Source organism: Amblyomma mixtum, chromosome 4, assembly GCF_055824585.1.
Source record: "Amblyomma mixtum isolate Tamu chromosome 4, ASM5582458v1, whole genome shotgun sequence".
NCBI classification, from domain to species: domain Eukaryota; kingdom Metazoa; phylum Arthropoda; class Arachnida; order Ixodida; family Ixodidae; genus Amblyomma; species Amblyomma mixtum.
Genome location: NC_143015.1, coordinates 148,227,039 through 148,251,356, shown reverse-complemented (window position 1 = coordinate 148,251,356; position 24,318 = coordinate 148,227,039). Strand labels below are relative to the sequence as shown.

Sequence of the window (24,318 nt, the reverse complement as noted above, 5' to 3'; positions counted from 1 at the left end):
AAGATCTGTTTCCAATTAAAGTAGCCGTTTTGTCTTTAGTACACGGTATTCTATCGATGCATGTCGGACTTCAGTTCGTCCTCAGTATCCCTTAAAAGGGACCATGCATGAGCCACAAGCTCAACATTCAGTTTCGCTACGTTCGCGAGCTAGGATCGCAGCCTATGGTAACGGGGCTGTAGAATCCCCTCAAAGTTGCTGGGCAACATAGTTCGCCGAATGCCGTATTACAACAGAAGAGACATCTGGGCTAGTTGGTACAGTGACATAATGAATAAACAGCGCTAAAGACGAGGACGAAGAGCAAACAGGACGAGCGCTGACTCGCAACCAACGTTTATTGAGGAAAACAGAGAATATATCCAAGCCAAGCAGCACCAAAACCACACAATCATCAAAAACTTGGATATATTCTCTGTTTTCCTCAATAAACGTTAGTTGCGAGTCAGCGCTCGTTCTATTTGCTCTTCGTCCTCGTCTTTAGCGCTGTTTATTCATTATACCGTATTACCCCGAAGTGGGTGAGGGAACAAACGCGGGTTAATGACATCCTAGTTGAAATCAAGAGGAAGAAATGGGCTTGGGCAGGGCATGTAATGAGAAGGCAAGATAACCGCTGGTCTTTAAGGGTAACGGAGTGGATTCCAAGAGAAAGCAAGCGTAGCAGGGGATGGCAGAGAGTTAGGTGGGCGGACGAGAGTAAGAAGTTTGCCGGAATACGGTGGCCGCAACTGGCAGAGGACAGGGTTAATTGGAGAGACATGGTAGAGGTCTTTGCCCTTCAGTGGGTGTAGTCAGGCTGATGATGATGATGATTACCCCGAAGAAAGAGTGTGACCATAGTTCTTCTTCAAGGGCGGAGGACACATGGCTGCGACAAGACTGTGGTCACGGTGGATGACCTCAGGCGTCTGGGTGGCCCCAAGTTGAGTAAGGCTGTGCTTGACTATTACGAGAGCGGCGCTGACCAGGAGCAGACGCTGCGTGAGAACGTGGCGGCCTTCAAGAGGTTTGATACAAGTATTTGTTAGTAGTCTTGCTCTGTTCTTGAACCTCGAAATGGCCGTATGTCATGACTTACAGTGAAGCGTTGCGCAGCCCTGCGCCAGCGCCACCTACGTTCTACTGGCGCGCTACTCCGACATCGCATCAGCGATTCCCGAATTCAAGCGATTCTTACATACGCTTCGATCGTAAAACAAGGACGTATACATTAGACGCGAATGAAGTGACTTACATTCTAATCAACTTTCTATGCTAGAAGCGTTTAGTTTAAAACAGTTAGATGTTGGGCTAGTTAGATTTGTGACAAATTACCCATATTTTTAGCGCAGCCAGGAAACGAACACAAAACCTTTAGCTTTGGCCATGAGTTTCTGACAGATTTTGGGGTGATTTTATGTGAGCACGTCGGGAATTGGAGCTAAAAGCATGTCATGTTTAAGAGGAGACGCGTTAGTCTTTACTCCAAGGCCTCATTTCAAGAGGCGCACTGCCAAGAAAGTACTGCGGTGGTGTTGGAGTATGCCTGCGTGTATAAGACAGGAGTTTACTTCATGAGATTTTATCCTATTTGCAACTGTTTTATATAAGCGCAGGATGCCGGCCGGTATCACGCGGCGCATTATGCAGACTTGAGAGCCGACAAAAGAAGCTTCTATTTCAATCTTAACGCATAGAGCTGGGCGATAAAATGATGCAGTAAGCAGAAAAAGTTGCCTATTTAAATCGTCAGTATGTCAGAGAATTCCATGCTTTTTAATGGCGCTGATACCACATTAGTTTGTGGCATTACCAAAACGGATGTTTTCCCCTTGCGTATCCGTGTTGTTGGGATATGCTTGAAATACAGTCGAGAAAACTTCTAAATTACTGGTCAAGTCAGAAAGCATGGATGAGTGCCGATGATAATCTGGCCGTTCAAAGAATGAAAAGTCTGTGGCAAGGCACTTGCAAGTGTGCCAACAAGCTCGAACTAAAGTCTCGCTGTCTCACTGAGATACCAGCCTTCGAGGCAATCCTGACCGCTGCTTCTATCCTTTAGATTAAACCACAGTGAATTTTGCGTAATCACAAGCAGAGATTTATTTATTGAAAGCAGTTTACCATGGCTCAGTTTACGCTTTACGCCTAACATATGTTCTTGATGAGAATGTTTCGAATATTTTATTGTGAGGGTAGCAGTAAGATATTTCACGCATACCCAAAATTCTTGCCTTTCAATCTTTAGCCACGGAAAGGTGTTTAGTCTTTCTTTTCGTAACTTAAAGAGTTCACAATCATTATCACCATCACCATAATCAGTACAGTTACGTCTACTGCAGGATAGATGCCTGTCATGTTAATCACCATTTAATCCAGTTCTTCGCAAGCTGCGACCACGTTGTTGCCACAAATTTCGTAACATCATATGACCAGCTGATTCTGACGTTAGCTTAACGGACCACCTTCTTTATGCAATGCATGCTTTGCCCACGTGCCAATATTGTATGGAATTGACGAGCCGCAGTTGTCTACCGACAACAAGATAACATAGTGAGGAACACCGCGACCTACACTAAGGCCGGGTGCATGCACGCGTGAAAGCTACGTCATGCCCCAGGGGTCTATAGGAAAAAGAGGTGGTTTGAATAGTCGCTCAAGCATAGGGCATTTCTCGCTGCGCCATGCTGCCAAGAAAACAATGCGGTCGGGGGACCTCGGCAATAGACCCATACATCAGTGAAAGGCAGCAGCGAATTGTTGTAACCTGTACATTAGACGCCATGTTTTAAGTCTATTGTAACAGAAACCTACTGCTTGTGTAAAAGGCTGTTGGAGCAAGGCAGGCAATACATGCAAAAAGAAAAGAAGCGAGGCCAAATGTGAGCAGTGAGGTTGTGAGGGAACAAACGCGTGTTAATGACATCCTAGTCGAAATCAAGAGGAAGAAATGGGCTTGGGCAGGGCATGTAATGCGAAGGGAAGATAACCGCTGGTCCTTAAGGGTAACTGAATGGATTCCAAGAGAAGGCAAGTGTAGCAGGGGGCGGCAGAAATTTCGATGGGCGGATGAGATTAATAAGTTTGCGGGGATACGGTGGCCGCAGGTTGGCAAACGACAGGGTCAATTGGAGATATATGGGAGAGGGATTTGCCGAGCAGTGGGCGTAGTCGGGCCAATGATGATGATGATCATGACTATCTGGTACAAAACCACTCAGAGTGATCCCTCGCAATTTTATGTAATGGACTCCGAAAATGGCATTCGCTGCTATACGTGGTAATCGGAAGGGGAGATCTTCCGACCGTTTCTCTTTAATGTCTTTCAGCTGCTCTAATAAATGGCCCAAGGGCAAACTATGTACCAGGGAACGCATGAATCATGGCTCTGATGCCATGGAGTATTGTAAGCAGCTTGTTCCCCTACCTTGCCACCCAGTAAGATTACTTGAAAATAGTTTTTCTTCTGGGCGCGGGCAGGTGGCGGCTTCGATACCGCGTCCTAAACACCACGCATAAAAGAGGGCTAGGAACAACGCTACTGGGACATCGCGTAGCCATGCCGGTCGGCGTTGCACCTTCGGCGATGCAGAAGATGGCGCACCCAGACGGAGAGAAAGGCACAGCCAGAGGTAAGACGGCTTTTGCTTCGCCCACCTGTACACTGAGTTCTCACATTGATGGTTTATTGGTGTTTAACGTCTCAAAGTGACTCAGGCTATGAGGGAGGCCTTAGTGGAGGGCTCCGGAAATTTCGACCACCTGGGGTTACTTAACGTGCACTGACATCGCACAGTATACGGGCCTCTAGAATTTAGCCTCCATCGAAATTCGGCCGCCGTGGTGGGGTTCGAACCCGCGTCTTTCGGGTCAGCAGCCGAACGCTGTAACCACTGAGCCACCGCGGCGGGGGTTCTCAAAGTGAGTCTAGAAGCAACACCCAGAACAGTTCACTCATGAGGCCACCTGGAGCACATCCACCGGCGCTGTCCTGCACTGCGCAGAACATCCAGGCGGCAAGAAATAAACTAGCCTCATTATTAATGCGAAAGCAATACTTGCCTATGTTCGCGGTTTCGTGCCAGATGAAAGTGGACTTGCGTAGTTCAATAAAGAGGTGTGAAATAATGATTGTATGAGACAGAGGATGGCAAAATGTCGCTGCGCGAAGAATTTTGTTGATGCGGAGTAATCGGTTAATTAATCAGAGGCAAAAAAGTCAATTAGCCGTCGAAATAGCCACGGACATCGATATAGTGGGTCGTCGTCAAAACAGCCTTGGAAGTCGAAATTTCTCACGCATTTCTAACGACCCGGCTAGACAGCATAAAAATTAAAGCAGTGCATATCACTTTCCTTCATGACAATGCCCAGAACTCATCAGGCTACCAAGAATAAACAAAGATCATAGCCGACAAGATCACACAGAAAAATACACTGAAGCAGTGCAGCACCAATTCTGTACTGAAACCAGCACTATCAAAAGTAACTGAGGTTTCGCTTAACTTTTGCTTCACTGCTTTTGCTTGGACCTCACTGACATTTTTTTTTCCAGTATCTTGAGAGGAGTCACTGCTGTCTTGTTTTACTTTTGCTTGACTCTATATTTTATTCTACCTCGTTGACACTTCTTCAGTATCTGGAGGAGAGCCAGTGAGGACTTGGTTTATTGGGGTTTAACGTCCCAAATCGACCCAGGCTATGAGGGACGCCGTAGTGAAGGGCTCCAGAAATTACGACCACCTGAGGTTCTTTAACGCGCACTGACATCGCACAGTACACGGGCCTCTAGAATTTCGCCTCCATCGAAATTCGGCCACGGTGGCCGGGATCGAACCCGCGTCTTTCGGGCTAGCAGCCGAACGCTGTAACAACTAAGCCACCGCGGCGGGGCCCAGTGAGGACTTGTTATACTTTTGCGTCACTCTGCTTTTTCTTCGACATCAGTCACACTGCAGTATCTCAAGCAGGGTCAGTAGTATCTCGTTTTACTTTTGCTTCCTTGCTTTTGCTTCCAGCTCTCCTTCAGTATCTGAAGGAGCGTAAGTTCTTGTTTTCCTTCCGCTCGACTCTGCTTTCGCTTTGACCTCACTGAAACTTCTTTTGTATATTTAGAAGATGGTTTGGTTTATGGGGTTTAATGTCTTAAAGTGACTCAGGCTATGAGACACGCCGTAGTGAAGGGCTCCAGAAATTACGACCACCTGAGGTTCTTTAACGCGCACTGACATCGCACAGTACACGGGCCTCTAGAATTTCGCCTCCATCGAAATTCAACCGCCGCGGCCGGGATCGAACCCGTGTCTTTCGGGTCAGCAGCCGAGCACCATAGCCACTGAGCCACCACGGCGGCGTATATTTAGAAGACTCAGAGATATCTTGTTTTATTTTTGCTTGTTCGCTTGACTCTCCTTTTGCTTCCACTTCAGGGACACTTCACTATCTGAAGGAGTCCGTGATAACTTGTTTTCCTTGCTTGACTTTGTTTTTCTTCTACCTCACTAGCCACCGCGGTGGCTCAGTGGTTCTGGCGCTCGGCTACTGAGCCGAAAGACGCGGGTTCGATCTCGGCCGCGGCAGCTGAATTTCGATGGGGGTGAAATTCTAGAGGCCCATGTACTGTGCGATGTCAGTTCGCGTTAAAGATCCCTAGGTGGTCGAAATTTCCGGAGCCCTTCACTACGTCGTCCCTCATAGCCTGAGTCGCTTTGGGACCTTAAACTCCTATAAACTAATCTTCAACCTCACTGACACTTCATTACCTGAAGTAGAGTCAGTGACATCTTGTTTTCATTTTGCTTGACTGCTTTTGCTTGGACCTCACTACTGACGCTGTTCAGATACGCGGGAAGGCTGGTTTTTTTACAGGTTGCGCTTTGATGCTACACTGCTTCTGTGTTTTCGTTTTTCAGTATCGTCTTGCCGGCTCTCATTTTCAATGCGACAAAATTCAGGTTGTCGCCTTGCAAAAACCACCCGGTTTTCGTGAGAGGACATTGCGTGATTGGTCGAAGGGGTCCTGACGTGATCAGTAAGGCCAAATTTAAAACAGTGGGGACTAGATGTTCGAGTACCTTCTATTTTATTATCATATCAAATTACACTAACCAAATTACTAATCCACCACAATAATAATCCCAGTAATCCAAAGTAATCTACCTTAATCCACCCACTAATCTATGCCAATCCACCTTAACCCATACAGTAATGCAGCGTACCACTTTTTCCCTGGTTGGCCTACCTCCAATATTTCAGGGTGCGCCAACCTCCAAATTCTATCGTATATTTTTTAAGAGTGCGGTAAAGAAGGTCCCTAGTTTTGTTAAAGTCTGGAATTCTGGTGACATCTGATGCCGTCAAAAAAACTCGATATGCATTTGATTGTGTGAGTTGTCGTTCAAAGCGGCTATAAAAGTGCGGATAGTTCGAAAAATAAATTCAGTGCGTAGTCAACCCACGTCATTGAGCATTCTTCTTTAGTTTAGCGGCCATGGTCGCTCAGTGGTTATGGTGCTCGGCTGCTGATCGGAAAGATGCGGGTTCGATCCCGGCCATGGCTATTGCATTTTGATGGAGGTGAAATGCTAGAGGCCCGTGTACTGTGCGATGTCAGTGCACGTTAAAGAACCCCAGGTGGTCGGAATTATCCGGAGTCCTCCACTACGGCGTCCCTGATAGCCTGAGTCGTTTTGGAACGTTAAACGCCATAAAATAAAACCAATGTTCTTTAGTTTACGCTTTAGTTCGCGCTGCTATTCGCTTAATTCACTGTAGCTCTTCGCCGCTGCCGGCAATGTCAACAGCCTGACTTAGCTTGGGTTCACGGTTTATGGGGTTTAACGCCCCAAAGCGACTCAGGCTATGAGAGATGCCGTAGTGAAGGGCTCCGGAAATTTCGACCACCTGGGTATCTTTAACGTGCACTGATGTCGCAAAGTACACGGGCCTCTAGAATTCCGCCTCCATCGAAATTCGGCCGCCGCGGCCGGGGTCGAACTCGCGTCTTTCGGGCTAGCAGCCGAACGCCGTAACCACTAAGCCGCCGCGGCGGGCAAGCGACGTCTTAGTTACGCTCGCACTACTTAGCGTTACCTCTCCTGATGCGTTCCGCAAAACTTCCCTCCAGATGGGGCGAGCCGCATTGGCTCAGTGGTTATGGCGCTCAGCTGCTGACCCGAAAGACGCGGGTTCGATCCAGGCTGCGGTGGTCGAATTTCGATGAAGGCGAAATTCTAGAGGCCCGTGTACTGTGCGATGTCAGTGCACGTTAAAGAACCCCAGGTGGTCGAAATTTCCGGAGCCCTTCACTACGGCGTCTCTCATAGCCTGAGTTGCTTTGGGACGTTAAACCTCATAAACCAACCAACCAACCTCCCGATAGGAACAAAAACTATAGTGGGTTATGAAAATGTACAATACGATTTTAGCCTGAAAAGCATCTTGCACCGTCTAATTTGTGCTTGTATGCCACGCAGCTTCCGAAGCTTTCCGCACGGTCATGATCCTAAGCACGCTCAGTTCGACAGCCCTGGAGGACGTCAGAAGGGCAGCGCCGAAAGATCTGCTGTGGCTGCAGCTGTACGTGTTCAAGAATCGATCGGTCACGATCCGATTGATACAGCGGGCAGAACGCGCCAATTACTCGGCCCTGGTGCTGACTGTGGACACGCCCGCTTGGGGACAGAGAATAGTGGATGTCCGCAACGAGTTCACCATACCTGATGGGATCACGTGAGTAAATCTGCGTAATATAATAAAGCCGGAAAACAACCCAACTTTTTTTCTTTCTGCGCGGCGAAAAATTCACAGCTCACTCAATTCCTTTGTTATGCGGATGATCACTCCCACGCCTACTCGGATTTATTGCTTTCATAATACCTGGCGCTTAAGAGAAGATGCAGGAAAGAAAACAAGGTATATATACATAGATCTTTCTTCTGCCGGCGGTTAGCTGCTCTCCGTAAAATTTACTTGGAGATCCCCCTCGCTGGACACGGGCTTCCTCTATCTACTATGATTCTCCTATCCTTCGGGGCAAGCGCCAAGGGATACGCTGTGAAACCAGTGTGCGATTATATTTACGATTATACAATTTCATCCGGTAGATTCCTTTACTAGAATGTGAAGTCACTGCTTTTGCTTTTCCGTATTTTTTTATTTCGCACAAATTCTAAATTTAAGTCCCGAAATTATCCAGCTACTCCACTCCTTGCATATGAGTGCGTTTGTGTCCGCTATGCACCCTGGCCAATCCCCTGCGGTGGGTATGTGCTATTAAGCCTGAGAACGTCATCATCATCATCACAGGTGAAAAGATTAGAAGCGTATTCATGCACACGACGTGGTATACAGATGGCTACTTTGATGTAAAGAATATAACTTACACTGAGAAGAGGGAAGTATGACCGCGAATGTGCTCGATATTCTGAATTCTCGTAACGGGGTCTTACTTTCACCATGTAAATGCCAAACTATGACAGGCTGAACTTCCTTGATATATATGTGCATCGGGTTTGAAAAGGCCGGTGTTTACTGGCTATAACATCCAAAAAGAAAAGACAGAAATCTTGAATTATCCATCTGCGAATTCCAAAATCGTGAAATGAGGAATTACCGTAAACGCTTCTCTCAATAAGAAGCTTGCAATAACATCCGAGAGCGTGACTTTACGCTCGCGTCACCGTTGGAAAGCCTGTCTTCCTACGCAAACCGCACCGTCAATGGCTGAACAGCTACTTAAAGAAGTTAGAACAGGGTTTCGACAAAACCATGAAGAGCTGCACGGACAAAATCTCGTGTGGCTGAGCCATATATGCGCACTATATCACACTGTCTGAAGAAGATGTCGAGGAAGTGTGGCGTAGGGATTGTGATAACAGCACCGAAGAAGTTGCTCCGTTTGTGCCCTCTTGCAAAGGGGGCACAGGTAACAAGCTGAATTTCACTGCTAACCATGAGACGGTGCTTATTTGGACTAAAGTTGGTGTCTTCTACAAAACCGCGGTAGCCAGTAACAAGTCGTATAACTGACTATCAAGCAGATTCCGAAATGACCAGCTGATAGAGTGACGGTCTGCAGTAGAACATATCATCTGGCTGTCGCCTGGCTGGTTACTGCAAACTGTGCCCTATTAAATCCTGCAAAATACGTATTCCAGGAAGTGTGGCGTGGTGCATCTATTTGATTATAATACTTCGGAGCACCATAACAAAAATGGAGGCTGATTATATCAGGACATTTAATGTGTTTGATGTGTGTCGCAACCGCCAGTCTATAAAGCATGTAAATAGCCTAAAGTCGAGCCGATACACACCGTCATCCATGAGTCAAACGTGCTCCAGTGTTGCTCGAGGTAGCCGTAATCGTTGCTAAGCTGCGATCAAACTGGAGAGTTGCACAAGAAACGAGGACCAATGCAAAATTAGATTAGTGGTAACCTCAGCGAAAATAAGAACGGAACAACACGGACAAGGTTTTCATTCCAGCTGGTATAGAGCATAAACAGATGGGTCCCAAGGCAGCGAGGTAAAGAACGTTTGGCATGGCCCGAAATCATGAGATTAATGCTACAGTACCAAAATTCGAAGACGTCAAGTGCCTCGAGCCTATAGATGTGAATACGAGTTTCATGAGTATGATCCTATTTCTCCTTACCATATTTTCTTCATTTTGTTCTCCTTCCAGAGGGGGGCCTTCAACCGGACACGTCTGGCTTACATGCTGCATTTCGCCTCTCCCCTCTTTCTTTCTTTCTTTCTTTCTTTCTTTCTTTCTTTCTTTCTTTCTTTCTTTCTTTCTTTCTTTCTTTCTTTCTTTCTTTCTTTCCTTTCTTTCTTTCTTTCTTTCTTTCTTTCTTTCTTTCTTTCTTTCTTTCTTTCTTTCTTTCTTTCTTTCTTTCCTTCTTTCTTTCTTTCTTTCTTTCTTTCTTCCTTTCTTTCTTTCTTTCTTTCTTCATTTCTTTCTTTCTTTTTTCCTTCCTTCCTTTCTTTCTTTCTTTCTTTCTTTCTTTCCTTCTTTCTTCCTTTCTTTCTTTCCTTCTTTCTTTCTTTCTCTCTTTCTTTCTTCCTTTCCTTCTTCCTTTCTTTATTTCTTTCTTTCCTTCTTCCTTTCTTTCTCTCTTTCTTTCTTTCTTTCTTTCTCACGTCCGCTAACAGGAAGCACGTATGTTCCGGCAGCAATGCCGAGCTGTTTAGGTTGTCAGAGCGATACTCAAACATGCAGGGCAATGGCCTCTCCCACTGTCTCTCCAATTAACCCTGTCCTTTGTCAGTTGCCGCCACTGTATCCCCGCAAACTTCTTAATCTCATCCGCCCACCTAACTTTCTGCCGTCCTTTGTCAAAAGTTTGGAGCCCAGGGGGTTTGCTTCTGAGCCACACTGTATGGTTAGTAATGCATCTCCAGCGCTCCAAATTTCCTCTGGGTAAGAAGATTTCTGGTCCTGTCCTCTCCAATGGGTAGGACTCCCAGAATGCTTCAGGAGTCCCACTGCAAGGCTAAGAGGTAAACCCCCTGGGCTCTAAACTTTTGACAAAGGCTGTACGTAGGCACAAGTGGTTAGACTACCGGCCTTTTAATTGGCGAAATTCTGATTGAGCAATAGCGGGCTCAAAGGTATACAACAACTTTCCCTTTGGAAAAGATATTGTTCTTCTAACAATCGTATCCTCTTTATATTTAGGATCGCAAATTTCCAGAACACCCGTTACGACCATTTCGACCCCACCAAAGGCTCCGGCCTTACCAAGTACACTAACGAATTCTTCGATCAGTCGCTGACATGGGACGACGTAACTTGGCTCAAGGGAATCACACGTCTTCCTATTGTTCTGAAAGGAATCATCACGGGTGAGTAGTAAAGTACTCATTTTTCAAGGCCTGCAGTGGAAACGCAAAACAATACATATTACTGAACATAAACAGGTGCGAAATAATAAATGAATGCAATTTCCATACAATAAAATTCGTCCGAACTGTGAGCTTATCCGTGAGTTCTTCCACGCAACAAACAAACGTGATATAGTTTCAGGATGTTTTCAGTGGAGACGTGTGCTTTAAGCGAGAAGAACGCTTGAAAAATACTAATACCATTTTTGATTTTATCGCTAATATATGCTAAGAGATTGAAGACCTCTGGGTACATGATTGCGAATATCTTCAAGATGAGAATGAAAAATGGCGTCAAGGCAACCATCGAATGAAAACAAAATAATATAGGCCGCCAATGCCCGACAATACAAGCAGTATAGCGTTGTTGGAAGTGTTTTGGAAAAAGAAACTTCCCCTTGCTTCCAAGTAATTCACATTACTTACGCAAAAATGAAATACGTGTATGACTTTTCTCCTATAAGAGCATGATAATTCACGTCAATATAGTGTCCGATTCGACTACCTGTCAACTTAAAAAATCTGGAAATATAAAGCTGAGAGCAAAGGACACTTAAGAGCAATGAAAAATACAAAATTTCATGTTACTCGGTATGCAGCGTTTGCTGAAGGCTGTCACGTTTCAGGACAAAACTGTCCGCATTTGCGTAAAAATACAAAGATAAAGAACCCTAGTTTGTGCAGGCGCTAAATTGCGTAACGGCACAACAGTCAATTAATGCGAAAAACGCGTCAGCAAAAAATCGACCGCAAATTTTGTTCGCACGATTACGTCGTTCTCTGAAGACAAATGTGTGAAAGTGTGATTGTGTCAGATAGTGTGTGACAAAAAGTTGCCGTGGGAAAGATTTCGCTTATGAGACGTAATTAGTTAACTAATTCGCGTAGATAAAATACACTTAGACGTCAAAATATCCATGGACGTCGATATAGTACATGGACCTCAGAACAGCCACAAACGGCGATATTGTATGTGGACGTTTTGCTTTCGTATTGCTCCAATGCGGGACGTCGCAGTGATCTCGAATATTTTTTTTTGTTTTAAGAATTTTAATGAATGAATGATTTTGCATTCTTCTTTGAAAGTGAGACGTTTCTTTAAGTTTCTGTTTCGTTCCAAAAATCAAAATAGATATGAAAATCAAGTCAACATAATTTTAAAGTGGTAGTGCCTGCCAAAGAAAAGTGCCGAAACAGAAATTTAAACAAACGTCTCACTTTCGAAGAGGAATGCGAAATCATTCATGCATAAAAATTCTTAAAACAAAAAGAAATCGTTGAGATCACTGTGGCCTTCCTGACAAAAGTCAAGGGCTCATCTTGCTTTTTCCTCGAAAGCCACTTGAGTAATTACTCTCTAGATGTTCTTCTCAATATATTCAACTTAGGCAGCGATATTTTTAGCCTTTGTCCGCCAGCTGATATAAAACAAAGTTTATACTTTCCTGTGAAACAACAACGCTGGTGTGGACTAAATGTTGCGGAACGAGGAAGCGCTGCATGAAAGAAATCCTGAGAATGCCTCCACTCTTTGCGCATGCGCAGCGGAGGACGCCGAGATCGCAGTTGATCGTGGAGCGAACGCCATTCTTGTCTCCAACCACGGAGGCCGGCAGCTCGATGGATCACCGTCCACGGTAATTACTGGTCTCCTTCGCACTTCATTCACGCCTTGCGGTCACAGCTGCAGTATCCCATAACAGCACTTGGATTTCGCTCATATTCTCCCACGAGATTCTTCAGTTTCCAATGGAACTAGAAAGAGTTGAGAAAAAAAATGAAGAATTTGCAAAAGCCATAGAATTTTTCTCATAATGCCTGAATTAAAAATGAACAGAAGTTTCATTCAGACCGCGAAGAGTTTTTCAACCATTGCGAATATTAGCGGTATCAGTTGCATAGAAACTAAAGATAGCTCAAGTAATACACGCATTAATTAAAACTGCTGGGAAAAAAACAGCGCTGAGACGAGGGACAAAGAAAGAAGAAGACAACAGGACCGGCGCTGACTATCAACTGAAAGTTTCCTAGAAACAACACGCAATATATACTCCATCCATAACCAAGAGCGCATGGCAACACCAAAAGCCATAGTGATACATCAATCACCTCGATCAAGATTCTTTAGTTCACAGTCATGAACTGTTACAGAGGGCGTGCTCACGCACGAGTCAATGTTTTTGTGGATACGAAACGCTTCAGTGATTTCCCTTGTTAGTTTATCCTTGTATTTGCACAGGATCCTAGTTTTATTAAAAACGGAAGCAAATGATTGTTCAGAAGAATCAGGTTGGTTATTCCGGGGACAGTTCCTGCAATGCAAGGCAACATTTCACGACGGAGCCCCTTTCAAAGAAGTATTGTGGTCTCTTAGGCGGGTGTTCAAGCACCTTCCTGTTTCACCTATGTAGGTCTTCCCGCACGTGAACGGCACTTGATACACAACCCCTTCAGCACAAGGGACAAACCCCAGGTCATGCTTAATCTGGCGACCTTTTCTTGTTTTTCTTCGTTTCTTTTCCTCTTCCCTGGCCCTTCTATCTACAATGGTGCAGAATTTACCGAGCTTGTTTGGTGCAGAAAAAATAACGTCAATGCCATATCTACTGCCTACTTGCTTCAAACGGTGTGGCATTAAAACTAATGATTCCTTTCCTCTTACACTCTTTAGATCCAGAACTGAGGGACTAAATACGCTTGTTTGGTTTTGTGCATTTGTAAACTTAATTTTCATCTTGTTTCTTGCACTCGTACTATTTTTTTTCGTTTTTTAAGATTATTTCGGCGCTTTACATATTTGAAAAACCGTAATTGTAGTATTTGTTGTTTGAATGCCTGCCATTCCTTTTGTGTATACTTTGTATTTGGACCTTTTACTAGCCGAGTTAGCTATGGGTCCAATCAAGTTTGTACGTACTGATTTCATGAAATAACAATGCGAGGTTAAGGTTTTTTATGTTTGCCGTAATTTCAGGCAGTAATGTTTAATCGTAACCCCTCACAGCACAAGATGGTGTCTTTTCTTTGTCTACTACGAAACAAAAATATACAATAGTACATTGTCTCGTATGTATTCGTGTTTTCTTTCTTCGGAAGTGACGCAAAACATTTGCACAGCATCGACGCTAGCTTAACGTGCAAAATAGATAAAACCAACTCATTTTTTTTTAAAAGACCTATAAAATTTTCTTCGTGTAACTTTTACTTCACGCATAACGGAACTAAAATAGGAAACATTACGAAAGCCCATTATGCAGGAAGCCAGAAATGGTAATATTTCTTCACACACTGAAGTTAACGGCAGGATACCTCCAGTAAAATTCAGAAATCTCATTCCAAAGAACAGCGGAAATGGAAGCACTCGGTTCTTAATTCTGAAGAACAGGTAGAAGTGGCCTATTTATTCACTTGTCTGTCTAGACGGCTTCACCGCATGTCAACACAAATGAGAGTCACCCTTCCGAACTTTGTCCCACCTGTCTTACCGTAAGCGACATTCCAATGCTTTCAAAAGAACTCGTTGTTATTTCTTATTTTGACATAGTTGCGACTAACCAAGAACAGATGAGATTTTCTGTTCTGAAGCACACTGACGGGAATTGCTGCCGTTTTACTAAGCGCGATATCTACCCTGCTGTGATTTTCACAATATGAAATTTTCGTCGTGCCTTAATTCTATATTTATTAGATTTGGTTTGGTTTATGGGGGTCTAACGTCCCAAAGCGATTCAGGCTATGAAGGACGCCGCAGTGAAGGGCTCCGGTAATTTCGACCACCTGGGGTTCTTTAACGTGCACTGATATCGCACAGTACACGGGCCTCTAGAATTTCGCCTCCATCGAATTTCGGCCGCCGCGGCCGGGATCGAACCCGCGTCTTTCGGGTCAGCAGCCGAGCGCCTTAACCACTAAGCCACCGCGGCGGGGCATTTTATAGGTTTCTTCAGTGCTCTCGGTATGGGCTCTTTCTTGTGAAACTGATACAGACTCTTGGAGAACTGCTCTGATTAATTTCAGTCTGACGTAATACTTTGCTTTGAGAGAGATAGCTTGTCAATGGCTGAAAGTAGTACGAAGTTCTACAACACAAACACATAAAGGATCATCGTCGACTTATAAATGGCTAATTAGACGCACATTCCTACCTTTATAAGTGTAAACTGAGACATATCAGAGACCCGAAATGACAAAATGCTAACAGAGTGATAATGTGTTGACGTAGGGAACTCCCCAGTGCGCTGTCAATGCAGCAATGTCGTATGGAAAACAATCCATCGACAACAATGCAAGACGCAAGACGGGGAAAAATTGTACAAGGCAGCGAGAGCAAAACACGCTGCTGTTCTTCGGCGTTCATATTACAAAAGAAAAAAAAGAATATATAACAGGCGCCGGGAGATTCAAAAAGACATTGTGCCTTCCCTTTTGCCGAGTTAAAAGTCTCCACGGAAATAAAGAAAATTGAGACACTTGAAAATTACCATCCATGAAGTTAGTGGAGTATGGCGAAGAAAATCAAGGAAAAAGAAGTGGGAACGTGAAAAAAATTAAAACTATAGAGGTTTTAGAAAGCGCTTTCTCTGCGCTAGCGAGCATTGTCGACGAAATGGCAATGCACGTGTCCCAGCCTAAACCGCAAAACAAGTTCACCTGCAGACCATCCATAACTACAGCGCACACAAAGGCCGCTTTTGTCGAGAAATTTTTCTAGACATTGCGTAAACTGTCCGCAACGCTCAGCGACGCAGAGACTCTTTCGCAAACGGTATCTCTCGGCGTTTTCTCAAGCTTCACATTGTCTTTGTTTGCCTCTCACTGTGCGTTGATAACAAAGCAGTGTTAATTTCTTTTGCGCAAGCGTGTTGCAGAGTGTTTGGCACGGCCTGCTGTTTTAGTTGCACGTTCAGTGTAAGACTGGACAGGTGCATAAGTACGATGCTGACCAAAGGCTTCGAAAACCTGTTCTTTTTTTCTTCATCTTGCGGGTGGTTGGTAGCCGCAGCAGGTTCTGTTTTCGCTACCTTTCAATATTTTGTTTTTCAGATTTGCGAATGATGAAAAATGGAAAATTCACTTCTCTCTAGGAGTAGCAGTTCTGTTATAATATATATTATGAAAAAATTTAAGCCTTAGCTTTCTCCTTCTCACTTCAAGACGTTGCCATTCTAATTCATGCTTTACGCTAGACGCACTAATGTGTTTACTATAATTCCCAGAAACATAGCTTGCAGCACAAGAATATTCAAGCACTGACCTAATATACATTTCAAACAGTAAATCGCTACGGATCTGAAGGATATACCATTTCTCGCAATATACTCATAACAGTACCTTACAATATTTCGCAGTTTCCCCAGGAATTATGAGGAATATTTCAGAAACCAGAACTTTACTGAGCGCCAAACAGACGGGACATGGAAGAAAACACCGACGATGCGCCAGGTTAAGAAGTTTGCGTTCGTACTGTTCATTCTCGTTCGTCTGTTCTGCTGTCATTTTCAATGATGATTCACCAACCAACAAAACAGACTGTACTACTTATTTGCCTGCTTTGCCTAGCCACACAAAAATATATATTTTTTACTGCGGACCCGCATCCCGCAAACCTTTCTGCACAGTTGTGCGTGACTGGCTAAAGCTAGCGGTAAGTGCAGAAAGACTGCAGACAAATACATTCCATGCTATGCGATATTTGTGTCATTGTAAGACTGTTTATATTTAGAGTGATATTAATAAAGCCTTGCAAAATTGTTCATATAACATTCTACCGTGATATGGGTGGTTCACAATTTTGTGGTGTAAGTGACGCTATTCGAATGGTGGGTCCACTTCATCTCAGCGCAGTCTGAAAGCTGTACGACGGAAGTGCAGATAACTTGCGAGTGTAGTCCTCGATTTCTCTCGGGTGCGTTTTGCGGGTGCGTTATCACTCTTACCGAAACTTCGCGGAGATCACGCATATTTCATATCATTTAAGGCTGCCGCGAATTGAGTGACCAATGCAAACTGCTCATAGATGTTTTCGCCACTCACGCGCGTGTCGATCTACTTGGCAAATAACTACAATGGGAGACTGTCTAAAAGGCCGGGGCTTTAGCTAGCCTAAATTTACCGAGCATTGGCGACGGAAATAGCACGTGTAACATCATAGAAACAATTGATAATTGAAAAAAGTGAAGAATTCAGAAGACTTAGGTACATTTTAGGGCGAGTTAGTTTGACAACGGTAGCGTCAGAGTCGGTCTTGCACTGAATTGATAGCAGAGTCAGTTTCTGTACAAACAGAAGTATAACATAGTGTGGTGCGATAAAAAATTGGCGGTGGTTTAGCTCGGCTATGCCGGGATATACGTAGTGAAAGTGAGCTCGACGACGAGGCAAGCGGTGTGACGTCATACCAAACGGCGGCGGCGGCGAGGCACGCGGTGTGACGTCATGCCAGATGGCGCGGCGAGCGCGCGGTGTCCGCCAGCTGCGGCGGTTGCTGGGCAACGGCTCAAGGTCGGTCTCTGTGCCTCCTCGAGCACCGCCACAGCGAAATCGCAAGTTCGTGATCAATGTAGCTTTCGCTACAAAACACGTATGTAGTGGGGTGCTCAATAAATTTTCTCCCACTTTGAAGCCGCCGCTGGCGGAGGAGCTGTGCAGGATGAGGTCATTGGGAGAGGTTCTAGTTCTGCGGTATACTTTGCCCACATGATCATGATAGTGGTGGTGGTGTTGATGATGATGATGATAAATATTTACGGTCCGCAGATCGAGGCATTGCCGGAAATCGTAGATGCCGTGAGGGGACGCATTGAGGTCTACCTGGACAGCGGAGTACGAACCGGAACTGACGTCATCAAGGCACTTGCTCTGGGTGCGAGAGCGGTATTCGTTGGGAGACCTGCGCTATGGGGACTCGCCTACAACGTAAGTACTACATAGAACTAAGTAACACGTTAAAGCAAGACCGCTTTTTTCTGTTGTTATCTTCTAAATACGAATTAATTTTACCCACTCTTTTCCTTTTGTTCTTCCTCTGGTTCATACTCAGTGTGCAAGACGAAGAACCATGTTTCTTGTCTATTGTAGCACAGGTGTTTTTTACCTTTTTCCTTGAATATGGCACGCGCGGCGGGAGGTGCGGTAGCAGTAGTCTGTATCTTTTTGACAACTTTGCAATTATTTGTGATGTAGTTCAGTCTAGCATTAGCAAGTTTGCGAAAATTCTACTCACCCATGTGCTTAGGCAAAAAAAGATATTTTGAAACAAAATTTCAGAAATGACCAAATCTTTAGGGGAATCCCCCAAAGTGGAGTGGCTGCGCTCGGGTGGACGTCAATGAGTAATTTCTCCCTTATTAAAAATTCCAGAAAGTATGGGCTCCACGGAAGCTTCTCTTTAATCTCTTGCGTTCACATCGGCTTCAATATTTACTTTCATGGCAAAGAGGGGTAATGTTACTGGAGCTATTAACGAAAAGGTTACTGCATCAGCCAACAAGCCAGAAGCACAGGCACACTTTGGAAAGGGCCTTCTGAACAGGGCTCCTCCAAAAAATGACACTTCTTGTCCTACTCTTGTAAGGCAACATCACCGGCCGCAGGTGTGTTCTAGATGCGGTCGAAATTACTGCCAGGGTGCTCGTTTCAGTGTGCAATTAGATTTACGCCAATGTGTTGGATGTGGAGCAAGGTGCTGAATCCGCACCAGTGTGATCGAATCTGACACAGGGAAACCCAAACCTGATCGTTCAGCAAAACACGCGCCGGCTCTGCGGGTAGCTCGACGAAAGCTCTCTTGCGCAATCGGTTCCCGAAGTTTGGCCTGATTTCTGTCCGCATATTTCCGCTTTACCAGCGATAATGAGACAGTTAAGTCGTACAATGTGCTTATCCCGTGTGGTACGCAGCATTTTGCCATGCCTAGCCGTCAGCAACAACCAAGGCTGAACACCGGGAACAGATGCATACCCCTTCGTCTGAATAGTTGCACTCTGCGGCGTCGATGTAGCCGATTGTTTTCACCGTTTCTGAGGCGACGCATGGAAGCATTCTTTTAATAAACACGTCTAAGGGTACCCACGTTTCGCCGTCGTCACATGCGCTGTTCTCTGAGCTCCTCCAGCCACTATTAGAATCAATTGGAACACGAAGCTTCGCTCATCAAGATCACGACCCTCATCAAGGCAGTCTATAACCTGTCTGTAGACTTCTGCATACAAAGTCTATAGACTCTCTATGACAAATCCTAGAGAACAGTCTATAGGCAATACAAATGCTTTAGACAGTCTATAGACAATCTAGAGATTTACAGTCATAGAGTCTGTAGACAATCTATAGACAGTCTATAGACAGATAGAGTCTATAGACAGTCTATAGACAATCTAGAGATTTACAGTTAATAGACTTCTATCTATAGACAGTATATAGACTATGGATAGACAAAATAAATCTATAGGAAGGCAGTAGAGTCTAAAAGAAGCCTATAGTCTGTCTATAGACCATTTTTATAAGGGGACTTTGCAAGAAAAGTAAGCAAACACCCAGGGTTAACCGGCGATGTCTCAAACCACGCTGAAAGCAGGCATTCTTAAAGCGACAACACTTTCACCCTCGAAGTTCCGGCTATATCCACCTCTGCTCGGTGGAAGAAGACGGAGCGCTCTGCCGCGTAGCGAGTCACTCTGAAATGAACACTTGAGTTACCGAACCTTATCCAGATCGACGAGTGGAACACGCGGTAGCCGGTGCGGAGCAAGAAAGCTGCTCCGGATCGAACAGTGGAATTCGCTATTAATGCCATCGCTGCGGTAATAGATGGAACTGAACGGTATACAAGCCCACTAAGATGGAAGGCTCTTTTCTTACTTTTAACAGCGGCCGCACTCCTATACACACTATATTGGCAACAGCTATTCAGGCGACGGCCCTAGGTATCCAGCGTTACTGTGCGAAAACAATACAAGGCGTGCTAGCCTCGCACCAGAATTCTCAGATGACGTCATTCTAGCCGGCACCATGGTTGCCGCTACAGACGGCATTTTTGCATCATTTGCATGAACTCAGTGTGCTCAGCAGTACGCAAACATTCTTCAACGGTGGACGAAGGAGTCAGCTGTTAAATTTGGTTCTTTCTTCGCGCAAGTGCTTTCGACAACAGCACGATAATGCCGGTGGCGCCCCCCCCCCCCCCCCTTGTTTGTTGCTCTTAAGTGACTTAGAATGTATAAGAGGTCGTTCTAAACACGATGGAGGAAGATTCCTTAGTAACTGTGTGGTTATACGCTGGTTTCTAGGGAGAGAAGGGCGTAAGGAAGATGCTGGACATATTCAAGTCAGAAACAGACAGGGCACTGGCACTGATGGGTAAGCACTGAAAAATTGTTCTATTAATAACGTTTGCTAAAAATGATTTCTGCTCCATATATGCTGTTTTGTTAGCGCTTGTTTGTTTGCGTGTTTCTTCCCCTGTCTTAGTTTTTCGCGCTGTACATAATGTTGAACCTTCACCAACTCGCCCAGTTTTCTGTTATGCTGTTTTCATGTTCTGCTTGTCTCTAAAACACCTCACATCGTTCGCAGTTACTTTAAGTGGTAGTGTGTGGCGAACAACCAGCGAAGACGCATCAAAACTTTTAGCCAAAACTGCACAATGTGAAGCTGAAAAAAGTAGCTCGCATACGTAAATGAATATAGCTTCCTCGTGTATACTTTGGCCTAATGTTATTGCATGGCAAAACCTTGCATGGGCTAGATACTAACACTTACCTAGCATTGCGCAACGTGTCAGTGTGGAACCTCAGATATGCAATCCGTGATCCGTAATCCTTGAAAGGTTTACAACGTTTATCTTTCGTAGCCATGAGAGGATAGGAAATGAGTACGCCTCCGCGTATGGTTTATTTATTACACCATCGGCCGATCGAAATCTACGGGAAGTAATTCGAGAGATTGTCCGGGATGGGCTTCAAAGACTTCTACCATCGTCACCTCACGTCGCCTCGCTAACAGCCGCGGTTCAGTAAGATGTCCACCAAGCTTTGGGCTTCTCTCAGTTGACACGCACAGCCACAAAGCCCTAGGCCATAAGTTACGCCGCCGGGGTACGCAGCAAAAGGCATCTCGCCATCCCACACCCTGAGGCCTATGTGCCGCCCGAACAACCTCAGTCCGCCGCCCGTCCACCCACCCAATTTTTAGCAAGCCCCGCCCAGGAAAGTAGACCTCTTGAGTACCCCAACGCCCAATCTGATTTCATTGCGGTGAGCCCGACAACATTATCCGTAACTGCCCATACAGAAGAATGTGCCTCCAGATTTTGGCCTACGACGCACCCCGGCCACAACCCTGCCAGCAATCACAAAAAGTAGAGGAATATTTGCCTCACGCTGACTAGGCACAGAGCCACCCGTCAAGGTCCTCGTAGCCTTCATCTGCGCGATTACCATCACCACGCAGCAACCACGCAGGGACCGATCAAGAACGGTCTCCGGCCGCCGTAGGGGAAACTAAAGACAGCAGCCATTGGAGGTGAGTTTGCTCAGGAGCGAAATGACGAAGATCCTCCCTGACCACGCCGCATGAAGACGCCGAACCGACTACGCCTGAATGATGTGGCTGAAGTAAGTCGCAAGGACGTACTTCAGCCACGACCACAGGGCCCGATGAAGCGGAGACAGGACTCCAAGGTCCACTTGCAATGGAAGGACGCGAACCACCGATCTACCGGTCTTTAAGTGGCTATCGACGGCCTCATGATGATGGCGTTAGTGGACATAGCAAAACTACTCTTTCTTTCGTGGACCGTTCGCAGCTGAGCTCGAGAAAGTGACCACCGCTACACCCACTTCCAGCCGCCTCCACTGTCCAGAAGCCTCCACCCACTAATCTACTAGAAGCCAACGCATCTTTGGGGCAAAAACACGGCGGCGAAGTCGTAGTAAAAGTCTCAATGTAAAGGCAATCAATGCAAAGGCGAAATGTACAAGTGCTAACGCGGAATCGTTGCATCGCTTCACATGATTGTTTGTGCATTTTACTGTATAGGAGGATTAGTCTAACGCTAAGTATAACCCACTGTCGGGAGTGACTTTGAAGGCACAAAGTACTGTAGATGCATGTTTAGTGTAGGCGGAATTATGGACTTCCGAATGAGCTCTTTTGCTGCGGTATTCGGTGGGCAGAACAACAGATCATTTGAATGGCAGGTTTCGCGATGATTTAAAAGCCTTTAAAGTAAAGTTTGAAACTTGTTCTTCACAGTGTCCGTTACTTTGTTCACTCTTGTCCATGCTGTAATCTTATATTTTACGTAAGTTTTTGTCGACAAGAGTGCTTTAGCGGTGAAGTAACTGTTGCTGAGTGTTGTTTTGTTTCCGGTAGAGTTTGTACAGGGATAAAATACTCTTTGCAGGCCGCCGATCGGTGCAGGACTTGCGGCGACAAGATGTTGTTCGTCAAGAACACTACGGGCGGCTAGGGTGTAGAACAAAGCTGCAGCTCTGCCAGCCGTCTGCCTGAATATGTTGGCGCATGATAAGTGCAAACAGGAAGAGTAAATCACAACAATAATCATAAAAATAAAAAGGTTTTTTTGGCACTCTGGTTCGAACTGTCTGTCACTTCCCCTTCACCCTCCCCCAAATTTCAACATAAAGCTGCAGGAGGTCCATAGGCCAGATTAATTTCGTTATCGATCGGTGCGAATTTGCCGCCAACCACAGTTTTGCATCTAAATGCGCTATAAACCGTCTATAGATAAGCTCGGTGAGCGAATTTATACCCGCGTTTACATGAACGCGACAAAAGTCGACTCCAGTCAACATTCTGAGGGAAACAAGCTTCCCCCGTGATACACCGAGTCGTATCACCAGAGTGGTTCGGCTTTCACACACACAGCCGCACATATGCAGTTTATGCACACGACCCCACACGCGGCGGCGGCTGAGCTCTGACGTCATGCGCCGCGCACTTGCGGCTCAACTCTGCTTTCGCGCATGCGCACTGTCGTGCTCCCAGGCTCACGGCAAAATGCTCCCCTGGGTAGCGTAGTGTAGCTCTCGCTACAAAAAAACGTCGAGGAAGAGAGTAGAGGACGTGTCACGCCTTTCCTTCTCGAAACGTGCTCTTTCCCTGAAAAAAGTTGAATGGAGTACACCTCTGTCGCATTCGTGTAACCGAGGCTTATGTGTGCAGTTTCCGCAGCCGACTACATCTCTAAAGACGCGGCTTTCAATGATAACCAAGATGCACAATGTACAGATGCTCACTATTCGCGGGCTGAAGACCATGCGATTTTTTACAAGCTGGCAGTTGCAGTCTCAAAGAAGCAGTCTGTCGGGATAAGAATAGTTACAACACCGAGCAACAGCGCCGCACTGTATATGGGGCTTTCGCAGAATATGCAGTGTCGTTGGCGTCATTTGAAAATTAGTGAGTTTGAAGGGCTGGTTTCGTCACGAGAAAGAGCCACACAAAGGGGGCTGAGAAAAAAAAACGCACCCATCTCACTGAGCATTCAATGTTCTTGAGGTCTTTCGTTTGAGTTTCATTTGGATTAAGCATTTTGAAACTTCATTGCTGTAAAAGCACCAATAAAAACTTGGTGCGCAATCGTAGTTCGGTTACAAAGCTACTATCAAAGATCTCTGCACTGCCCCCTCGGCGCTATATAAGAGGAAATCGCGGTGTCGTAAATGTCTTCACCTCCTCCCCTTCCCGAGTGTCGTAGCAGGCCAGATATCAATCGTTCTCGTCGACCTCTTGGCCTTCATTTCATTAAATTTGTCTCTTTATCTATTTTATCTCGTTGTTCCTTTAGCCTCAAAAGCTTAGACGACATATGGCAGCAGGCTAGTCGTTTTACAGAATTTGTTCTCTTCCGCGAAAGAAGAATAAACCTTTAGAGTATGCCACGGTAGAGTTAAAGGGTCCCACTGTCTCTTGGTGGTCCCCTGGCGCATTCTTTCGCAGACACTGACCACATTAATTGGCCCTAATTACCCAACAGTTCCTGTATTGTAATTCGCCTATCATGTAGTGAGAGAGGCTCATATAAGGCCTCCGTTCACCCCTGCGAACCAACGTTCCTCAGTGGTATAGTAGTGTCGTGCCCGGATACCGACCCAAAGGAGAGTAGTCCGCTCCCGCTTGACCTGCTTTTCTCTTTCCAGCAATATTGCTTTGCTACGTCACTATCCTTTCAACCAATCAGATTTTTTTCAGCCATAACGACGCCGACGATGGGTTTTTCAGCTGAACAGGGCCTTACCGCTATCGCGTTAAAATGTAGCTAACGGCTGCTTGTTCAATTTAAGCCAATTGTTGGACGAGACTAACGAAAAGGTTTCAGCTTTCATTGAGGACAGTGTTGCGAGCTATGGAAAGGAAATTATAGGTGTAACGTTAAGAGAGAGGTATATGTCAGAGTGGGTCAGAGAACAAACCCGGGTTAACAACATC

The 24,318-nt window shown here is 45.4% G+C and overlaps 1 protein-coding gene across 1 annotated transcript; it reads left to right on the top strand.

Annotated features, from left to right (window-relative positions):
- The first annotated feature begins 3,501 nt into the window (after positions 1 to 3,501).
- LOC149348698 (uncharacterized) lies at positions 3,502 to 22,430 on the top strand. The gene is made up of 7 exons (XM_089585881.1): positions 3,502 to 3,614; positions 7,458 to 7,713; positions 10,664 to 10,830; positions 12,415 to 12,506; positions 17,626 to 17,784; positions 20,154 to 20,223; positions 22,271 to 22,430. The coding sequence occupies exons 1-7, from the start codon at positions 3,542 to 3,544 to the stop codon at positions 22,375 to 22,377; spliced, it is 924 nt and encodes a 307-aa protein (XP_089442007.1). The 5' UTR covers positions 3,502 to 3,541; the 3' UTR covers positions 22,378 to 22,430.
- Positions 22,431 to 24,318: the final 1,888 nt, after the last annotated feature.